Genomic DNA, 22949 nt, shown 5'->3' with positions numbered 1-22949 from the left:
GCTTTTACACGGGAAGATTATCACTCAAACCGCAAGGGAGCACGAACAACTACAATGATAATCGCCCCATGTGAAAGGGCATTTAGGGCTCATTCCCGCGAGCGTAATAAGTGGTGAAAGGAGTCAATTAAAGTACATTTATTTCATCGATCCATTCACATTAGTGTATATACATTGTGTATAATACACGTGAGAAAAAGAATGCAACATGTTCTATTTCACTGCATATTACACGCATACAAATCCTACTGTTCTCTATGGGTTGCGTATTCAATGCTGTCTATACGCGATACATTGCATACGCGACACTGCTATAAGACAGAGCGAGGAATAAGAAAAATAATAGTCACATTGCGTAAGTTAGCATGCATGAGATATGCTGTCATGCACGGTGCACAATTGCTGCTATTCGCTGCCACTGCTGGCTCAGCACCAATTCCGATGGTGGTAAAATGCTGCGTGATCTACGCAGCGTTTTATGCATACGCCCGTGGGAATGGGCACTTACTTGCAACTGCATGCATACATACATATCACATTTATACAGTTAGGAAGTGAGGAAACACTTACCTGCTATTCCAATAAAAAGGGTTAGTCCAAAGCACAGGAAAAATACAACGAAGACCAATACAAAGTAACGCTTTGAGAGCGTGTACAAGCGCATGGGGGCCAACCTGCAACAAACAAGCGCAATTAGCATCAACTAAACACAAACATTTACTAACAAATACGGAGTGAAGGACCAACGGGCTCCAGCAGATGAGCACCAATCAAGGAGGAATTTACATAGGCGGACTCAGACTATCAGGAGACGAAGGAGTGTTCAAACGGCCATCCATCCCTATAGCGTCCTCACTGGCCGGCCGCATACGTCACAGGGTTACATGTGTTGACAGTCAGCTGAGCAGCATTATTATGCATACATCAATTGGGCAATCAACTAACAAACAAGTGTTTGCTTCTTCATTAGCTAGCCGTCTGCTCTTTTGCACAGCCTGATGATCGGGCAAAAGAATATTGGCCAACCCATCTCCCTTGATTATCAGGCCGTGTAAAAGGGCCCTAAAGAGGCTGTTGGGTTGCAAAAGGAGTTTTTAAAATTCCACCCAAATGATTTAAAACAATAAAACCAGCGTTACCTACCTGTCCTCCATCCTGGTGATCCAGCACTGCAGACCCCGGGACCTTAGGTTTTTGTTGTGGAACGGACACTAAGTGCAGCAATCAAAGGTCACAGCAGTGAGGTGCTGTTCTGGCATAACCGCTCACAGCACCCGAGCAGTGGTGGTCTGTTGAGGATGTCTTGAGCCCGGTCACCTTGTGTGCCCTCACATATCCACTGGTCCCAACACCTCCTAACAGTCTGGTCAGAACAGCCCAGGTGGAGATAATTCATCAATACGACCAACCAGCTTCCCACATCCCAATAATGCGCACCTCTCTCAAACTCTGTTATTTGGATGAAATCTCTTCTCTGCATCGTATCACTTCGATATCCTGAGTGACTTTCAGGAGGTTTTCAGCAGGTGTATTAGAACGCACTTAATTGCTATGACGCTACTATATGAACAATAGCGGCAGCTGCCAGCACTTACGTGTTCTCGATGGCATTTGTGAGCACAGCTGCTCCCCGGTAATTAGCGCTATCACCTGCATTCACCAATGTTGCCCGGCAATTGTCAAGAAAGCGTGAGCGCAAGTGAGCGTGTCACAGCATCCTAAACATATTACAACAGCCAGGCTGAACTGTAAGCATAGGAGCAGCCTGACAATTAGCGCCCTTACATGAGCGTGTGTAATAGCACCTGAAAAAGTGGTGCTTTTCTGCCTGTACACACCAGTGACAAGTCCGGGTACGGGTACAGTAGGTCACTGTCGCATGCTCAGGCACCCTAAAACACAACGGCTCGCTGCAGACTTGTGGCAGCAAAAAATTGTAGTGAATCTGCACAAACTGTCTGTAGATTGCAGATAGGCCTCTTTCACACGGGTGATTTTTACCACGATTAATGCGACATTTTGAACGCCGCATTAATCTCGGTATAATGCTCCCATTCAAATCAATGGGACCTCACAAATAGGTGTTTGATCGTGGCGCTGGACGGTGCATTTCCAGCGCTGCAATTTTTGAGCACTGCTCTATCTTTGGCCATTTAGCGCACCTCATCACCCATCACAATGCGGCGTCCGAAAGTAAAAGTGCCGGGATAGAGATTGCGACACTTTGGCGCGTTCATGTGTAAGAGGGCCCTAAGGAAACGCTACAGATCTGCCGCAGATCACTCTTCTGGATAGCAAAGACTACAGCTCGTAGTGAAAATCTGCAGCAAACAATTGACATGCTGCAGACGTAAAACCCGCGCTGTATGTGAACTCCACCGCACGCTTCAGGGGTTTATATCCACGTGGCTTGTACGGTAAAGGCTCCAGAAATCCCACGTGTGAATATTATTAGTGTGTTTTTTTCTGCGTTTGACCCAGTGTTTTCAGCGCAGCACTAAACGCTGTCAATCACTACCATCGATTTTAATGGGGCTTATCAAACAAGCGTTAAAACGCTGGGTTTTTACGCTGCGTTTTTCAAGCGCTATCTGTTCTATTTTCATGGGTTTCTGTGCTTTCATGCTTTGCTCATTGAAATGAATGGGGTGCGTTTTCAGTGCTGTGCTTTTGACTATGCTTTCATCATCAGCTTACTTGGCTACTTTGTAACTGTGCTGAGAACGCAGCTGAAAGCGCAGTAAACGCAGTTAAAAAAAATCTCTGCGCTTTTACAGGCACATGTGTGAGAGTGGCCAAAGGCACATATCCTGCTGCTGAAACCCTTCACACCCACAGTGGTCAACGGCCCCACACACCATGGGTGGGTGTGCTTTAGCCATGTGATGATGGTCCCACAGTTTGGCTTCAACCTTATAGAGACCCCGTCACGATCTTTTTGCATCCCCCTGTGAGAGCAGTGTAATATAGTAACAATCACGCTGATTATTGCACAGATTCGCACAGCAGACACATCAGTGGAGTTTGGGAGAAACTTAAGGCCCATTTACACAGGCCGATGATCGCTCAAAGATCGCTCAAACGACAGATTGAGTGACAGCTTTGAGCGATCATTTTGCATAAACTATTAAGTGGCTACTCAGCTACTTAAGAGCAATTAATTGTGCAAATGAAGCCTTAGCTGAAAGCAGTTAATAGCCCAAGGGCTCTTATCCTCTTTCAGTTCCTTTGTTCTCCAACGGGAAACAATGCTATGAGCACTAACCGCAGAGAACTGCTGATAAGGCTAAAGGACGATTTTTAGGTTGGACTGAATTTAACGATCAGCTAGCAGAGCACAAAAAGCGAACGATGGGTGCACATTTTGACGCAACGATTATCGCTAAAACAATCGCCTTTTAGAGATTTTTTTTCCGATCATCGCTCCGTGTAAATGGGCCTTTACATTTTATTAGTAGCAGCGCAGCATAGTCCAGAATATTCATGAGCGGGAGGCTAGCTCCTCCACCCAATGATTGATAACTCTCTGCTTATTACTGAGCAGAGGACGGGGTGGGCGTGGCTAGCCTGGAGCTCATGAATATGCAAGACTACTTCCTGTACTTCTCTATGCATGTGCTGCCACTAATAAAATGTACGTTTCTCTAAAATGTCTGCACAGACCCACACAGCAGACATATCGCGGTGATCAGTGTGTCAGGCACTACCTGATGGCGCTCTCATCAGAAGGCTACAAAAACATGGCGACAGATTCTCTTTACATGCTGTAGCAGGGCAATGTCAGACGGTCCTGCAGAGGGTGCTAGATAGGCAGTCTGGTAGCTAAAGAGAGGAAAGGTAAAGGTTAACACCTGATGGGTGTAGCAGGAAATGGCTACAAAAGAGCCAATTTCTGCCAGAAATACAGAGAGCGAGACTTGGCTGAGAGAGCCAGAGAGGCGGTGAAGGGAGCCACATCAGGGACTTGGAGCCTGAGGTCCAGTGTAGACCAGTTGGGTCAGTCATCCGGTCTGATGGAGGAAGACACCCTCCAGACACCCCAGGGGGGGTTAGTGACAGGACCCTGTGAGTTGTGAACCCTAATGTTTATGTGACCTGTGTAATTTACCTGTATGCTGTAAATAAAGGCTGGCAGGAGACAGAGTATAAAGAAATCTTCTGTTGCTGGAGCATATTTGTGTGCAAGGTGCGCCACTTCCTGACCATGTGGACGGCGATCCAGAGGCGAGTAATCCCCGACTTGTCACAATGCCTAAAGCTAAATGGTTGTCAAGCTTCAGGAAGCTAAATCTCCCAAGATGTAAAGGAGAAGTGCAACATTTACAAATGAATTCCACTACCATCAAACCCCCTATAGCTATTAATATTTATAAGGAAAACTTCATTCTGCGGTGACTAGAGGCCCGTTTAGACAGAATGACTTTTATTCAAAAAAAGGTCTGCTCAAACAAGCAGAAGCGAACAATAATTGTCTGTAGCCAATGACTGAACAACAAACCATAATCGCTCACCTTTAGCTCGCTGGTCATTTTAATGCAGCATAAAAACCATTGTTGGCTCGCTCACTTATCATTCGGTTTAACCAGCGCTCGTTCATTCTTATTATACCAGCGAATGGGAGCAACTGAACGATTTTTCGTATGAAGGAGCCAACGATGTATTTGTATACACAGGCTTCACGATCCAACGGTGAAGTCAATCGCTCCTTAATAGTTGTTTAGTGTAAATGGAACCTAATTCACATCCAGACAGCATTGTTTCTGGTCTTCAAACACGCTAAGAGCATGTAAGAGGCGGCTGGTGCAGAAACATGTACATGTACAACTGCTCCTTCCAAAATACTTCTATAGACAGAGGAGGTATAAAGGCACTTGGCTGGCAGGACAACACTCCGCCGTGGCTGGCATAATGCAGCACTACCATATCACCCACTCCGGGTCGGGCAGTCAGCAGAGCCAGGCAAGAGGATCCAAAGCCAAGTCCTTACAAGCATCCAAATGGAAGTTGTTAAAGGAGAAAGCCAGGCAGCATATATTGGTGCAAAGCAGAAAAGCTTTTTATTCTCCCATAACATCCAGAAAGCTACGTTTTAACTTCCACGGTCTTATTAAGCTTGAAAAAGACCGTGAAGGTCGAAACGTAGCTTTCTGGATGTTATGGGAGAATAAAAAGCTCTTCTGCTTTGCACCAATATATGCTGCCTGGCTTTCTCCTTTAACACGCAGCCGTGGAGCGAATACCAGTAATCACACATCACAAAGTCCACTCACTAATGACATCACCATTCTAGGACAAACGTGTCCGCGTACTTTCACCATCACACCATGGCTGCGGCAGGATCAGAGCAGCACACAACCTCCTAACATCCTTCCAGTCTATCTGCAGGCAGTCAGTGTAATTATTATATAGGTTTAGTATCTGCACACAAGATTATTCACTACTTCACGTAAAGATTTACATAAACATATAACGCAAAACTCATGGAAGGAGGAACAGCTCCAACAGTGCTATGTGCGATCAGAGCCCTATTCTATATGGGCACGTAATAAATGCTGTACATAAGTGATTACATGCTGTATGTGCGGCGTTTATATGCAATATTGCAAAGCGACACAGTGAGAAATGTAAAGAAAAAAGTCAGACTGCGCGTGACAGAAAGTATGAGATACGCTGTCATGCGCAGTTAAGAATCGCTGCCATACGTGGCGATAGGATGGCTTACACAGCGGTAAGACGCTGCGTTATACAAGCAACGTTTTACCATACGCTCGCATGAGCCCGGCCTAATGCCCTTTTACACGCGCCGACGGTCTTCTAAACGACTGCACGAGTGCTGATATTTAAACAGAAAGACTTGCTGCCGTCCGCTTCTTGCTCAGCGCTTCACCCCCTATGGGAGGCGCTGAGCGGGGAAAACTTACACGGAACAAGAAGCCAGCGAGCTAACAAGGTTTTTTAAACTGACTGAAAAGTCAGCGTAAACAACCAACGGCGACAAGTGAGCGATCTTTTCACATTCACACTGTGACTATTAGTTGCCACCTCAGTGTAATCCTGTCTGTGAGGATAATGAGAGGACAGCTGAAACGTTCTCTCTACAGAACCGGAAGTGTCAGACTACTGTTAGTCTTCAGCAGCAGACGGTTGTCCTAGCAATGACTGTTCCCCTGCTATCAAACTGGAGCGAGGATCGCTTAGTGAATGGAGGTAAAGCATGTCACCCGCCTCCATTCACAGTAAGCAGACCGTCGTTCATAGATGAACTTACTCTTTACATGGGCCGATCGGGGTTTGAGCGACAAATGAATTAACATTCATTGTTCAATCGCCGATGGCATTTACATGGAACGAATATCGTCCAGATTCCTGTGATCCAGCGAGAGTGTGAACTTGCGGGGAGAGGAGAGTATGAGCTCTTTACTATGTTTATGCAATGGGGAAGCAGTTTTCACATAAAAGTCTTAACTCTGATAACACCCTTCAAGCCTTGCCTATGGCAGGGCTTAATAGAATGCCTTCAAAAGTACAGTACACTGCAATAAGTAATGCGGTAGGTTGTACAAGCAATCAAAAGTTCAGGAACCATCTGTAAAAGCCTAATCTATTAAAATAACGCATCATTTATCCCATCAGAAAAAAAAACAGTGCCAGAATTGCCTTTTTCTGTTCAATACAACAGTAGGAAAAAATTCAATAAAAAGCAATCAAAAAGTCACATGTACTCCAAAACAGTACCAACAGAAAAAACAAGCCTGCACGCAACCTGATTAATGACAAATTAAAGTTAGGGTCAGAAGATGGCAACAAAAAAAGAAATAGATGGTGCAGATTTTCACTCTGCTTTGGATGTGAAAATGCTGTGGAATTTTCTGCTGCGGAAAATCTGCTACATGTAAGCATACCCTAAGGCCTCATGTCCATGGGGAAAATCAGGCCCGCTACGGATTCTCCATGGAGAATCCGTAGCAGGTCCCTCCTGCCCTGCGGACAAGAGGCATAAAAATAAGAATTAACTCCCCTCTCGCCCACTCCGGATCTTCCCTTCGCCGCAGCTTCATCTTCTCTCTGTCGCGGCCGGATCTTCTTTCTTCGGCCCAGCGGATGCGCAGGGCACGTCGGTTGCGTGACTCGCGCATGCGCCGGCCCAAAGAAAAAAGATCCGGCCGCGACTGAGAGAAGATGAAGCCGCGGCGAAGGGAAGATCCAGAGCGGGTGAGTAAATTCCGATTTTTGTCTCCCGCGGATCCGGACGGCTTCCATAGGCTTCAATAGAAGCCTGCGGGAGCCCGCCCCTCGGGAGACCCGCACGAAAATGGAGCATGTACAGATTTTTTCATGCTCCATTTTTTTTAAAATCACTTTTATTGACCATTCGCGGGTATTTATCTACCCGCAGGTGGTCAATGCATCCCTATGGGATGCGGATCCGCGGGCAGGAGAAGAGTTAAAATCCGCAGCGGATTTTAATTCTTCTTTTGCCCGTGGACATGAGGCCTAAGGCTTCGTGTCCACGGGAAATTCAGGCCCGCACGGATTCATGCAGAATCATACAACAGGTCCCTCTTGGCCTGCAGACACGAGGACAAAAAATAGATTATACCTGTCCGGACGCTGCGAGTCTCCCCTCTGTTACGGCCTGATATTCTTTTTTCTGCCCGGCATGCTGGCAGCATGCCGCGCGCAAGCGCCGTGCACACTTTTTTTTTTTAACTCCTGCTTTCTGCGGCACAGCACAATTAACAGCTGCAGGACATGACAACTTCTATTGGCTCCAATGAAAGCCGTGGGGGCCGTCCGTGCGGGAAAACCGCACTGAATGGAGCATGCTGCAGGTGGTTTCCAGCATGTGCGATCCGCATGCCAGGGAAAAATGACATCTGCAGGTATCCAATGATTCCCTATGGGCGCAGATCACGCGCGCGGGAGACCTGCGCGGATTTATTAATTTTACTTTGCCCGTGGACATTAGGCCTTAGAACTAATTTTATTTATTGTTCTTTATTGTTAAAACTAGTATATTAAGGCTAAACTGAAGTCCAGGAATGAGTTCCCCACTTTGCTTTAGATGAGATATATTAGTTTGTACTTTATTCTAGAATTATTTTTTTACTTACTTTTTCTACGTTTTATATCCACGTTTTATATCCTTTATGTCCCCCATAATGCATTCACAATGTAATTTCTCTTTTATTTATCAGTTTTCCACAGGACCGCTGGGTCTAATAACACTCAATAAGCATTTTCCACTATATAGGTTGGACAAGAGAACGCACAAGCGGATATAAAATGCTTCTGTCTTCTCCTCAGGGTCATCGGCTGTCACTAACAGCTGAGCACTTAACCTGCTAGTTTGCAAGCGCTTTCAAACCTTGCTGTACAGTTATAATGGCGTGGTTTTAATGCCCAGGACCAAGCGTTGTATATTTACCGTACTTGGTCCTTTTTGGGTTAAGCGATAGTATCAGATTTTAAAAATATGGTGGATTTCTTCTAGAAATAGCACCTCTCTTGTCCACAGTACTGCAGCTCAGGCTGGTTCATTTGGATGGGGCTGAGCAGCGGTACCAGACAGTCTATGGACAAGAGTAGTGTGCCATTTCTGAAGGAAGTGGCTGTTTTTCTAATCTAACACAATCACTTTAAGGCTAGTTTCACACACACAGCAAGTGCGATATCGGGTCGCAAAACGTCCCAATATCTCGTTTGCCAAAATATGATTTCGCCGCAATGTCATCAATAGTTGACCCCGACCGATCAGCTAAGCAGACATGATATCAGCGCCGCAAATACAGAGGTCAGAGCTGAACCCTCCGCGCCAACATCCCATGTAGTGGCCAGCACTTGTAACTGCAGGCAAGACTACCATTGATTTCGACGAGAGCCGTGCCTGCAGTTACAAGCGCCGGCCACTACACAGAGGTCAGTGTGGAGGCTTCCGCTGCTTCCTCTCCAACCTCCTGACAGCATGCGCCCGCCGGACGATCAACTATTGATGAACTATCCTGATGATCGGTCATCAATAGTATTTCACTAGAAAACCCCTTTACATCTAAAGTCACTTAAACAGCAGGAACATCTCACACACTCACTTTTATTTGCTTTATGTAGTGCTTATATGCTAATACTCCTGCTGCCCGGTTATTTTTTGAGAAATTCCTCCCAATAGCTGTGCAGAATGCAGTTCTGTAACTGCACATTGTCTATTCTGCATTTTGCTTCTGGCCTTCAGGTCTCGTGACCGGCAGCCCGGTCCTGCAGTTAATGGGCGGATTTATGTCAGCTGTTAGATAGAACAATCTCTTCCCTGCCCGTAGTGACCAATAACAGTGGGGCTTACATGTCATTCTGCTTTTCAAAATGAACGCTGCTCTGTGATTGGTTGCTGTGCGCAGGAATGGATATAATCACACATTACGGAGTAAATCACATGACATGAGGCTTTTGGTGCGGATACATCATTGCAGTAAGGACCCCTGCACACAGGCGGAAATTTCCGCAGAATTTCCACCCGTGTTCGCTGCCATAGGATTGCATGCATGCACACAGCTGCAGAGACCCGCCGGTTCCGCTCTGCGCATGCACCGGCTGGGCGGCAGCCGGCACATCACAGAGGAGACACCGGGAGCGGGTGAGCCGCAGGTCTCTGCAGGGGCACGGGTCCACATCCTGCCGGAGAATTCACGCAGCGGGATCCGACCCGACCGTCTGCAGGTGGCCTAAGTGTATTCTGCTTTGTATTTGCTGCATTTCCACAACAAATGGCTGAAACAATTCGATAACCTGACCGTCCTCAGCTGCTGATCGATTCCGCTGTAAGTGAATGGGGTTTGTTACGCTATACTGTATATCGCTACAGAACGTCGACCTGCACTACGTAGTAATTCTGCTGTGTGAACTCATCCAAAGAGTGGTCTTCTTTTTGGCAGTTTACATAAATCTGCGCCATTAACTGCAGCGCACAGAGGGTTGTCAGAGTGCCGGTCATGTGACCTGGAGCTCATCAGGAATGTGCAGAATACACAGCCTGGAGGGGACGGGGTTCATCACAGCAGGGGTCAGCGATACCGAAAAGGAATTCTAAGAGAAAAAAGAAGCGATACTTTAATATTCATTTAAATTCCAAGTTTATACAAGGCCAATATGTTGTTCAGATTTCTGCATCCAGTGGGTGATGAAGGATGATCGCTCGGTGTAGACGCTGCTGCGACCGAAGGACCAACGACAATTCAATCGCTTCTCATTCACTGTTCAGTTTGTGCATGCAGAAAACTAAGCAACATATCGCTCCACGTAAACAGGTGGTATCACTAGTGAACGACGCAATGGACGCAGGCGGGTGGCTAGAATGACCCCCAATCAGCTCCGCCTCCATTCACTGAGCGATGATCATTCATGTTTATAAGCGCAGGATCGATCATAGCAGGGACGGCCGGTCAGATATCTGTAGCCCGCCGTTCATCCCGTGAACAGAAGTCCTAATGTAACACAACAGGTTAAGCACCAAGGGGGTGAATACTTTCACGAGGGGCGGTAATACTACATATATTGTATTCAGGTTGGAATTATCGCGTATTTGAACGTAACGCTCCGCCCTCGTCATACAACAGATGTGGCGAGGGGGAACAGAGGAGGTCACTCTGTTCGACGGCTCTGCGCTCTTATGATAACTGTGTCCTGTAATAGAGGATGACCCCCACCAGATCTGTCCACCGCGACCTGGCAGCAGTACCAGCTGTCAGTAAGCGGCACAAGGGGCCATATGCCATTTTTGCGTTGTACTGAATACGTTGAAGGGTTTACGTGAATAAAGCGTCGCCGCCCGCTCCCCGACACGTTCTGTATGTACTTGCGATTCATATTCTTCTTCTTTCTGGTGATCGCAGGACAGGTCACGTGACCCAATTCAGCACACTTTTCACAGATCCGCCAGCGTCACATGAATAGCTGTCCTCTGCTTCCGGCCGGGCAGTCAATGTCGCTAATCGTGTCGGTGCATGGCCTCTCCCGGACAGAGTCCCCGCCGTCTGTGAATGCCTCGCTGTGCGGTACCGCTAGATACCAGCATAGTCAGGAGCCTAGCCGGACGGAGCTGCCCGGTAATAAGGGCGGATGTAGAATAGGCGTAGAGGCTCATGGTATTCATGCTGACCGGAGGGGCTGCGGCGCCACGACAGATGAAGTAGACAAAGAAGCGGCTACGAGAAACAGAAAACGGGGGGAAATGCCCAGTCTGAAATCGTCCAACATGCAGGGTGGATGTGCTGGTTGCCCGCGGACCGCCAACATGTACCTGACAGCGCCGCACGTCTGGGGATAAAACCCTGTAATCACTGACTTCTCTGTATAGCGGGCTTGTTCACATTCTGCAGGTTTTTTCCCACTTTCTCAGTCCTGATGATTGCACGTCAGCACCTCACCGCACACGTCACCGCCTATGTCCCCAAACATGTCACCGCCTCACCGCACACATGTCACCGCCTATGTCCCCAAACATGTCACCGCCTCACCGCACACATGTCACCGTCTCAACGCCTGTGTCCACAAACATGTCACCACCTCACCAAACATGTCACACTACTTGCAGCATTATGGGGTCACTCCATGGACACCCTATACACAGCAGGCAGAGGACTTCTGTACTCACGGCTCCATGGCGCCCCTCCGCCTCCTGCTGCAGGTCGCTGCCACCTCACTGCTCACCAGCCTCAGCCACTACAATGTAGGGAACGCCCTGTTCCGGGTCCGTCACCCTCTGCCGGCTCACCCATCACGTCAGTGACCGCGCGGCGGCCATCTTACTTCCTGGAACTATGCCCTCAGTTGTGTCACCACCACCCGCGGACACCGGCAGACAACACGGCTAGTGAGGTGTGAGCAGCGCCGGGCACGTCTGCAGGACCGCCGGGAAGCTCATTACAAAACAGTAAAGATTTCTAAGAAAAACGAATACGGTAAAGAGGCCGCAGACGGGCAAAATGTCTGCAGCTCCGGCGGGAAGTTTTGGTGAAATTTTCTGAGCCTAGAAGAAGTATGAGGCGTTATGGCTCCCGTCCAGGACCCCGTCTTCACAGCGCGTTACACCAGCGGCTCACGGACACGTGGTGTGCGGTGAATGGAGATCCCTGCACAGTCGCGTGTAGACCCTGCAGCAGCTGTATGATGCGCCATGTATGGTGGGCCGTTCATGATACGCCGTGTAAATGCTGCAGATTTTGGTGTGAAGGGTCAGCACAGAATATCCATGGCGAACCCGCCCCGTGTGAGCATGGCCTTAGGTAGTGTCGCATGGCACAGCAGGCATCCGCAGATATGCCGCACGTTTCTGCCATGGATTCACACACAGACTTTACTCTGTCAGTGTCAAAAGCCAAGGGCAGAACTCCAAGGCAATCCCCACGGAAACACTAAACCCGCGTGTGTATTCTCACAATAGATGCAGATTTGGGGCGGATGTAGGGATCTGTCGCACGGTGGAATATTCCCGCTGGACCCAGCAGTTTGTCACTGCAGAATTCTGCACCAAAATCCGTAACGCTAATTGAAAATTGGGATGTGGGATTGCAGGCTGACTTAAGCCATTTCATTTCTGTATCAAATCCACCCAGAGCCGCAGAGAATGCGGAAAATTCTGTCCCTGTGGAAACTCCCTTAAGATTAACGTCACACTTGCGTGTGCGATATGGGGCTGTGAATTCCGCCGCTATATCGCACTCCCCACCATGTGAATTCACCGCGGATGGGAGGCGTTTTTATGTGAAAACCGCCTGGCATCGCTTCCAGGATGTAGGGATCCGATAGCCGCGATGGGGTGTGTGGAGTTTCTCCCATTATTTTCCATTGGAGACCTTGCATCCTGTGCACCCGGCATGTGGTGTGATGCTGCCATCGGCTCCATTGAAAACAATGTGCGCTTTATTTCCCACATGGCGGTGCAATGCAAGGAAATATCGCTCATGTGTATGGCCCCATTCAAAAGAACGGGGTTCATATTTCTGCATCTCGTAATGCACAATCTCGATGGTTTTCTCTCCTGTGTGAGGGCAGCCTTAGGGCTCATGTCCACGGGCAAAATATGATTTAAGATCCGCAGCGGATCTCCCGCATGCGGATCCGCATCCCATAGGGATGCATTGACCACCCGCGGGGTAGATAAATACCCGCGGATCGTCAATAAAAGGGATTTTAAAAAAAATGGAGCATGGAAAAATCTGGACCATGCTCCATTTTCGTGCGGGTCTCCCGCGGGGACGGCTCCCGCGGGCTTCTATTGAAGCCTATGGAAGCCGTCCGGATCCGCGGGAGACCTAAAATAGGAATTTAAAGTATTTACCATCTGTAGCGGACCGGGAAGGTCTCCTCTTCCTCACGGCCGCATCTTCCTTGCTTCGGCTCGGCGGATGTGCCCGGCGCATGCGCGCGGCACGTCGACGACGTGCCGCCGGCGTCAGGAATTCATCCGCCGGCCGAAAAAGAAGATCCGGCCGTGAGGAACAGCTGACCTTCCCCGCCCGCGCCGGATAGGTAAATGCTTTTAAATTCTTATTTTCGGCGCTCATGTCCGTGGGGCAGGAGGGACCCGCTGCAGATTCTACATGGAGAATCTGCAGCGGATCTTATTTTCCCCGTGGACATGAGGCCTTAGGGTTCCTTCATTTTGGCGATTGTGATTTTGCTGCGAGAAAATCGCAGCTTGGTTTTGGCGATTTTTGAGCATCGGCGATGCTCTTTCCTGAGAAAAATTGTGAATCGCATTGCTGCATCCCGGGATTTTCTCACACAAAAGTCAGTAGTAGTCCTAATGTTATAAAAGGAGCACATGGCACGAAAATTGCTAGTTCGTGCGATGCGATAAAAAGGAGGCTCCATAGGGAAACTTGGGCTAGAAAAAAAAGCGCAAAACGCAGAAAGATAGGACATGCTGCGATTTTTATTTATTTATTTTTTTAACACCACATCACAAATGGGAATGAAACCATTGAAAATTATTGGCTTCATAATTCTGCGTTCTCACTCACTTGGTTTTAGGATGCCTTCACACTACTTATTTTCTATCAGATTTGTACAGATTCTCACCAAGCAACTCTACATACGGTGTTAAATCGGAGACCGTAGTGCTGCGGTAGAGCTCCCCACAAAGCATCTGCTTACATGACTGTTCGTCCGTGGTTTAGAAAGCAGATCTGTACAATTGGGACCTTTCACAAAGGTGGATTGTTTCAGCAGCACTACAATTTACAAGTCGGATGTGTGGATTTTGCTGCGGATGTGTCAGAATTTTGCTGGCAATTCCACATCAAAATCTACATTTTTCTGCATGGCAAATTCCACTGGGTGTTGCGGAAATATTCAGCCAGTGTGAAAGGCCCCTAGAGGGGTTTCCCTTTAATTGACTTTTATTACTTATGCACAAAATAATAACAGTCTGATTGATGGAGAGTTTCACTGCTGAGACCCCTACTGATCCAGAAAAAAGAGGTCCTGAGTCCCCTCTCTTCCTCCTGCTTGATTGAAGGGACAGTCGCACATGTCCGCTGCTACATTCGTTTCAGTGAGACTAAGGGAACAAGTCACAATAGTTTCTCATCAGGAAGCTGCCAGACACAGCGTTGCTCTGCCACAAAACACAACAGAAGAATCCTGATTGCGGCGCCACCCGTATTCTTCACACAATATGATGAGTCTGGGTGTCGGCAGTAGTCACATCCAAAATAAACCACACAATAATTGTAATGGCCTGGTGCTTTTGCAGGTGAAATATTTGTTTTCCAACAAAATCATGTGACCACTTAAAGGGGTCCACTAGGACAAATTAATTTTTTTCTAAAGGTGCCATACTATACTAACATCCAAGAAGCCATGCTCATCTCCCCCCACCGCTCCTATTCCTGTGGCGCCCACTGCTCTTCACTTCTGGCTGCAGCGCAATGACGTGCCGCTACAGGGACTAGTGATTGCTGCAGTTAGTCACAGGCTGAAGTGAGCTGGTGATTGGCTGCAGTGGTCACATGGCTCTGATGTTGAAAGAAAAGGGGATCAAATCTTTTCCAGTATCTATCTGTTGCATCTTGTACCACTCTTTTTAGAACTGGTTACTCCAGATGGATAAAGTCCTATACCATCCCTTACGCATTCCGTATTTGGTTCCCTTTTCTTTTGACCGTTCCGTCATCACAATATAATTTTTTTTGTCTTTTGTTTGTTTATTCATGTTGGTCCTTAAATAGCATATTTTAATAATTAAAAAAAATAAAGGTTACCTTTTAAGGGGTCCTACCAAGCTACTGTGCCTAGAAAAGGGAAACATCATCATGCATCAGTCCGCAACCGTTCGGCGCATGTGTGTAGTGGCCCAAAACACCTGTTTCTGGTCCCTCCATAATCGTCATACATGCGATGTCTTTTATGGGAATGCACTGTGCAAAGTATCTTGTCTGCTGTTATGTGTATTGCACAGCTGCAGCATGCAAGAGGTTAATGTCTGAAAGTGGCTGGGATGTATCTAGAAAAGGATCAATATCTGTCTAATCACGTGATGTCTGTACCCCATAAGTATGAGTGCTTGAGAGCTAGGTGTGGTCTTCTGTCATCTTCAACAGTTGAGAGAGGAGTGGAGTGCCAGCCATATGGGGGTACCTTCAACCCTCATGTGGTGAAGTGATGGAGGTGGAGGAAAGATATCCTCTGTGAAGTCAGCACCCCATCTTTCAAAAAAGTTAATTTTTTTATAAGTTCTGGATGCACCCCAAAGAGTTCTAGAGTTCCCAATTAATTTTAAAAATAGTTCTAGCAAATTAGGCAAAAAAATCAACAAATGTATCTCTGTGGTGCTAACTTCCAAAAATGATATTACTAAATCAGCGAGAACTTTGTAAATATTGGTTCTAGAGCTTCGAGCATTAAGAGTTTTCTTCAGAACTCTTGAGGTGCTACCCAGAACTCTTATAAAATCGCAGGATTTCCTAAAAAATTATTTACACATAATAACTGAAATTTTTAGAACAGGCATCTAAAAATTAGCGAGAACTTTGTAAATATTGGTTCTAGAGCTTCGAGCATTAAGCGTTTTCTTCAGAACTCTTATAAAATCGCAGGATTTCCCAAAAAATTATTTACACAGAATAACTGAATATTTTTTGATCCGGCATTTGAAAATCAAATTGAGAACACTGTAAATATTGGTTCTAAAGCTTCGAGCATTAAGAGTTTTCTTCAGAACTCTTGAGGTGCTACCCAGAACTCTTACAAAATTGCGGGATTTCCCAAAAATTTTGTTACACATAACTGAAATTTTTGGATCCGGCATTTGAAAATCAGCGAGATCTTTGTAAATATTGGTTCTAGAGCTTCGAGCATTAAGAGTTTTCTTCAGAACTCTTGAGGTGCTACCCAGAACTCTTATAAAATCGCGGGATTTAAAAAAAATTATTTACACAAATCCGCAGCGGCGGCTTCTGCCGGTTTAGACGCAGCGGATTTGCCATCCCGTGTGGACGAGATTTCTGAGATTTCTCAGCTGTCATTCAGCTGAGAGCTGCCCCTGATTGGTCCCTGCGCTGAGCCAATCAGAGGCAGCACTCACTCACCCATTCATGAATGAGTGTGAGTGAGAGCTGCCTCTGATTGGTCAGGCTGTGACCAATCAGAGGCAGCTCATTCAGCAGGCGGGGATTTTAAAGCCCCGGCTGCTGAATACTACTCTGAGCAGTTCAGGAGAACTGCCGGCCGGCCGCGGCTGAACTCCGTCTGCCGGGACCAGGTGAGTATATATTGTTTCTTGTTTTTACACATTTCTGGATGAATTTCAGGGAAGGGCTTATATTTTTAAGCCCTTCCCGAAAATTCATCGTGAGATCGCCCGCAGCCCATTGCTTTCAATGGAGCCCGCTGTATTGCCGGTTCCATTGAATTCAATGCGCTGGACAGCGCTGAACTGCTCCGGCCCGTTTCTATTGAAACACGGCTAGGAGCAGATTTTGCGGGCGATTTTACGGTCCCGGTCACGCGATTTGCGGATGCGCATCTGTCTTGCGATCCGCAAATCGCGGGAAAAAACGCCCGTGTGACCAAGGCTTGATTTTCAAATGCCGGATCCAAAAATTTCAACGTTATGGGTAAATAATTTTTTTTTTTTTTTTTGAAATCCCATGATTTTCTAAGAGTTCTGGGTAGCACCTCAAGCGTTCTGAAGAAAACTCTTAATGCTCGAAGCTCTAGAACTAATATTTACAAATTCTCGCTGATTTTCAGATGCCGGATCCAAAAATTTATGTGTTAAAAACTTTGGGGGAAATCCCGCGATTTTATAAGAGTTCTGGGTAGCACCTCAAGAGTTCTGAAGGAAACTCTTAATGCTCGAAGGTCTAGAACCAATATTTACAAAGTTCTCGCTGATTTTTAGATGCCAGATCAAAAAAATTTCAGTTATTAAGTGTAAATAATTTTTGGGGAAATCCTGCGATTTTATAAGAGTTCTGAGTAGCACCTCAAGAGTTCTGAAGAAAACTCTTAATGCTCGAAGCTCTAGAACCAATATTTACAAAGTTCTCGCTGATTTTCAAATGCCGGATCCAAAAATTTCAGTTACCGTATATACCGGCGTATAAGACGACTTTTGAACCCCGAAAAATCTGCTCTGCAGTCGGGGGTCGTCTTATGCGCCGGTAATACAAAAAAAAAAAAAGTGTAAAAAAAAAAAATTTTATTACTCACCTCCCACGGCGTTCTGTCGCGCTCCGGCAGGATGTCGCTCGCTCCGGCAGGCTGTCGCTCGCTCCTCGTCCCCGCCGCAGCATAGCTTTCTGAATGCGGGGCTTGAAATCCCCGCTTCCAGAAAGCTAATACACACGCCGGCAGCCATGACAGCATTGAATGGCTGTGATTGGCTAAAGCACACGTGGCTTCAGCCAATCACACTATTCAATGACATCATTGAATGGCTGTGATTGGCTGAAGGCGCACGTGTTAGCAATCACACCCATTCAATGATGTCATTGAATAGTGTGATTGGCTGAAGCCACGTGTGCTTTAGCCAATCACAGCCATTCAATGATGTCATGGCTGCCGGCGTGTGTATTAGCTTTCTGGAAGCGGGGATTTCAAGCCCCACATTCAGAAAGCTATGCTGCGGCGGGGACGAGGAGCGAGCGACAGCCTGCCGGAGCGAGCGACATCCTGCCGGAGCGCGACAGAACGCCGTGGGAGGTGAGTAATAAATTTTTTTTTTTTTCTCCACTGAATACCGGCGTATAAGGTGACAGTTGGGGGGTCGTCTTATACGCCCCGTCGCCTTATACGCCGGTATATACGGTATGTGTAACAAAATTTTTGGAAATCCCACAATTTTGTAAGAGTTCTGGGTAGCACCTCAAGAGTTCTGAAGAAAACTCTTAATGTTTGAAGCTCTAGAACCAATATTTACAAAGTTCTCGCTGATTTTCAAATGCCGGATCAAAAAATTTCAACGTTATGTGTAAATAATTTTTTTTTTTTTTTAAATCCTGCGATTTTATAAGAGTTCTGGGTAGCACCTCAAGAGTTCTGAAGAAAACTCTTAATGCTCGAAGGTCTAGAACCAATATTTACAAAGTTCTCGCTGATTTTTAGATGCCTGATCCAAAAATTTCAGTTATTATGTGTAAATAATTTTTTTTTTAAATCCTGCGATTTTATAAGAGTTCTGGGTAGCACCTCAAGAGTTCTGAAGAAAACTCTTAATGCTCGAAGCTCTGGAACCAATATTTACAAAGTTCTCGCTGATTTTCAAATGCCGGATCCAAAAATTTCAGTTATGTGTAAAAAAATTTTGGGGAAATCCCGCGATTTTATAAGAGTTCTGGGTAGCACCTCAAGAGTTCTGAAGAAAACTCTCAATGCTCGAAGCTTTAGAACCAATATTTACAGTGTTCTCGCTGATTTTCAAATGCCGGATCAAAAAAATTTCAGTTATTATGTGTAAATAATTTTTTAGGAAATCCTGCGATTTTATAAGAGTTCTGGGTAGCACCTCAAGAGTTCTGAAGAAAACTCTTAATGCTCGAAGCTCTAGAACCAATATTTACAAAGTTCTCGCTGAGTTTTAGATGCCGGATCAAAAAAATTTCTGTTATTATGTGTAAATAATTTTTTGGGAAATCCTGCGATTTTATTAGAGTTCTGGGTAGCACCTCAAGAGTTCTGAAGAAAACTCTTAATGCTCGAAGCTCTAGAACCAATATTTACAAAGTTCTTGCTGATTTAGTAATATCATTTTTGGAAGTTAGCACCGCAGAGATACATTTGTTGATTTGTTTGCCTAATTTGCTAGAACTATTTTTAAAATTAATTGGGAACTCTAGAACTCTTTGGGGTGCAACCAGAACTCATAAAAAAATTAACTTTTTTGAAAGATGGGGTGCTGACTTCACAGAGGTATCCTGAGGCCTCCCATGCCAGGAGCCACTTCTGAAGAGAGAAAGTAGTGAGAAGGCCGCTGTGCAGAGCTCTCTACAAGAGTGAGTGTCAGTGGAGGGTTCCCTGTCCAGAAGCGGAGCACTGCAGATAACTGATACTGCAGACCCAATATCCTGAGTTCTCCTCCCTGACCTAGCACTAGCAAAACGTCTTTCCTGCACGTGCGAGTTAATTGTAATCTGCTGCATCTTCTACAGTAAAGTTTCCAGTCACTGCCCATTCCCAGTGATTAAGGTATTCAAGTTTATCAGTGTGTGGACTCTTTATTCATCCGCTGGATAATCTACCGTGAGAAAGGAACGGTGGCGTCACATATGACAACTTCACGTCCACAACACTTATACAGGTAACCACTGTCCCAGCGTTACCTGGAAGAGGCTTAGCGGTGCCTTGGCTAAGGTTCTGTGTGTCCCTCCGGGGTGAAGTCTGGTAGAGCCATCGTAACAAGTGCCAACTCTACCCCGCCAGCTCCTCAGTGTGGGCCTCGTGTCTTGGTCGCCGTTGGGGCACCACATGTGGACGACGTGGGTACTTAGTAGGCGGGGTTGACGGGCCTATTCAAAAGATTCCAGCCAGAAGTCGGTCCAGACCTGCCCACCGTACCATGGGAATTACCATACATCATGGGGGAAGGGGGCATGCTGAGTTGGAAGGGGTTCACAGCACCCCCCTCGAGCTGCCAGCCGACATTCTGCAGTCAGTATTGACCATGCATGTAACCTGTCAAACAGCTGCAATTGTAGCCAACTCCGATCGTGGCTGTTTACACCTTGTGTCAGCTGTTTCAAACAACTGAGGCTACTATGCGGTCATTTTACTACTGGGGTTAGTATGACTACTGAGGCCACTATAGGGGTATCTATTAACACTGGCAATTATGGGAGTCACTATTTAATACTGGGACTCTTACTGGGATGACTATTACTACTGTGGCCCCGTGCTGTGGTCACTACTACTACTGGGACCACTAACATGGTCATTATTACTACTGGGGCCATTAAGGGGGTTTTTATTACTATTGAGGCCACTAACGGTGGCACTATTACTCTGTCACTTCAGACAAGACTCAAGACTTCAAAGATGTGTAGGATATCTTTTGTATTGGCGCCTTCAATGCCTGTAAAACTAGTGGGGGGTTTTGCTAGTGGAAGTGCCAAGTCACATCTCCCCTCAGGCAGCATAAAGGCCTGGGGACATCCCCCTGGGGCACATCCTCTCCTGTATGCAGCGTTAAGAGGTTAATTTTCTTTTGCATTAGTGCTGTTTTCATTGATTGTCGATCCGCCTGCAATTATTGGCATCCAGCAGCTCAGCCTTTATTATAATTGACAGCTTACGGGGACTTGTCATGTGTCTATGTCAGCGGGGATGGTTGCATATCTCTGCAGTCACAGGTCTGCTAACTTTTTCGCTGTCTGTTTTTTCTTCATACTCACCATGTTTGCCCAAAGAATCGGCTTTCGACACTGTCAATTTGTCAAATAGGACATTCTGCTATTTTTTCACTCGTGTAAAATACATATGTGAAAAACGTATGTCTGAATTCCCCAATGTAAGTCAATGGGGATTAAGCTGCGCTTAAAAATTGTGTGTAATACAGATGTCCATGTGATTGAGCCCTTATAAACGGCCCTCCGAAGGAAATCATAATGCTGATGTGGCCCTTCGTGGACAAAAAACAAAGTATTGGTAACACAAATGTCCATCATCAAACATAATGTGTAAATCTGATTGATGAATGACACTAACAGAGCAGATGCCATATCCGACTGCTATATATGGTCCCTCTACAATGGAGCAGATGCCACATCCAGCTACCATATGTGGTCCGTCTACAAGGGAACAGATACAATGTCTAGCTGCTATATGTGGTCTGTGTACAAGGGAGCAGATACAATGTCTAGCTGTTATGTGTGGTCATTCTACAATGGAGCAGATGCCACATCCAGCTGCTATATATGGTCCCTCTACAATGGAGCAGATGCCACATCCAGCTGCTATATATGGTCCCTCTACAATGGAGCAGATGCCACATCTAGCTGCTATATATGCTCCCTCTACAATGGAGCAGATGCCACATCTAGCTGCTATATATGATCCCTCCACAATGGAGCAGATGCCACATCCAGCTGCTATATATGGTCCCTCTACAATGGAGCAGATGCCACATCCAGGTGCTATATATGATCCCTCCACAATGGAGCAGATGCCACATCTAGCTGCTATGTATGATACTTCCACAATGGAGCAGATGCCACATCTAGCTGCTATATATGGTCCCTCTACAATGGAGCAGATGCCACATCTAGCTGCTATATATGGTCCCTCTACAATGGAGCAGATGCCACATCTAGCTGCTATATATGGTCCCTCTACAATGGAGCAGATGCCACATCTAGCTGCTATATATGGTCCCTCTACAATGGAGCAGATGCCACATCTAGCTACTTCATATGATCTGTCTACAATGAAGCCGATGGCACATCTAGCTGCTTTATGTTGTCCCTCTACAACGGAGCAGATGCCGTATCTAGCTGCTGTATGTGGCCCCTCTACAATGGAGCAGGTAACATATTTAGCTGCTGTGGCCCTTCTACAATGGAGCAGATGCCGTATCTAGCTGCTATATGTGGTCCCTCTACATTGGAGCAGATGCCGTATCTAGCTGCTATATGTGGTCCCTCTACATTGGAGCAGATGCCGTATCTAGCTGCTATATGTGGTCCCTCTACAATGAAGCAGATGGCACATCTAGCTGCTATATGTTGTCCTTCTACAACGAAGCAGATGCCACATCTAGCTGCTATGTGTGGCCCCTCTACAATGGAGCAGATAACATATTTAGCTGCTGTGGCCCTTCTACAATGGAGCAGATGCCGTATCTAGCTGCTATATGTGGTCCCTCTACAATGGAGCAGATAACATATTTAGCTGCTGTGGCCCTTCTACATTGATGCAGATGCCGTATCTAGCTGCTATATGTGGTCCCTCTACAATGGAGCATAAGAAGAAGGCGCAGGGAGGATGACATGCCGGCCGCGTACCTGTAGCAGCGCTCATCTCTGTAGGGAGTCAGATCCTCCTTCAGCTCCTTGAAGGTCTCGCTGATTTTCTTGCAGATGTCTTTGAATTCCGTGTAGAGAGAGCTCTCCAGCGCCGCATAATCCGTCTCCATCGTCATGTATCCCGGCTGCGACGCCCGCGGCTCCCATGGACCTCAACCCGGCGCGGCCTCCACTACGGCGCTCAGCCTGGCTGCAGACTGCACGGAGACACTGCTGCCACCTAACGGCCACCCAGGGGTATTACATGAGGTGGTGGCAGCAGTGCAGTCTACTAACGATACTGCAGCTCACAGACAGCTCATCTGCCGTATCTATCCACTAGAGGTTTTACATCTGCTACAACACGTCATGTAAAGGGAAGCTGTCAGATATTTCTAACCCTGTGGGCTAAGTTTATGGGCTACAAGTAGGTGTCCGTGGATGTGTTATGCTTAC

At 46.6% G+C, this 22949-nt stretch overlaps 1 protein-coding gene across 3 annotated transcripts in view; it reads right to left on the bottom strand.

The window, feature by feature from the left end:
* Positions 1-22686, bottom strand: part of TMEM181 (transmembrane protein 181) — an 82501-nt gene extending 59815 nt beyond the window's left edge. The window contains exons 1-2 of one of the 3 annotated variants that reach the window (XM_066596092.1): positions 22494-22686; positions 571-674 (exon numbers count right to left, since the gene is read on the bottom strand). In XM_066596092.1, coding sequence (XP_066452189.1) covers positions 571-674; positions 22494-22630 — 241 coding nt within the window. In that variant the 5' untranslated portion in view covers positions 22631-22686. Of the gene's footprint in view, positions 1-570; positions 675-1143; positions 3072-11644; positions 11755-22493 lie in introns of those variants that run through there. The other 2 variants (XM_066596095.1, XM_066596093.1) reach the window with 2 other exon arrangements.
* Between the last annotated feature and the right edge of the window lie 263 nt (positions 22687-22949).

The sequence above is a fragment of the Eleutherodactylus coqui genome, chromosome 3 (assembly GCF_035609145.1).
Source record: "Eleutherodactylus coqui strain aEleCoq1 chromosome 3, aEleCoq1.hap1, whole genome shotgun sequence".
Lineage (NCBI taxonomy): Eukaryota > Metazoa > Chordata > Amphibia > Anura > Eleutherodactylidae > Eleutherodactylus > Eleutherodactylus coqui.
This window is presented reverse-complemented; position numbering and strand designations above follow the sequence as displayed.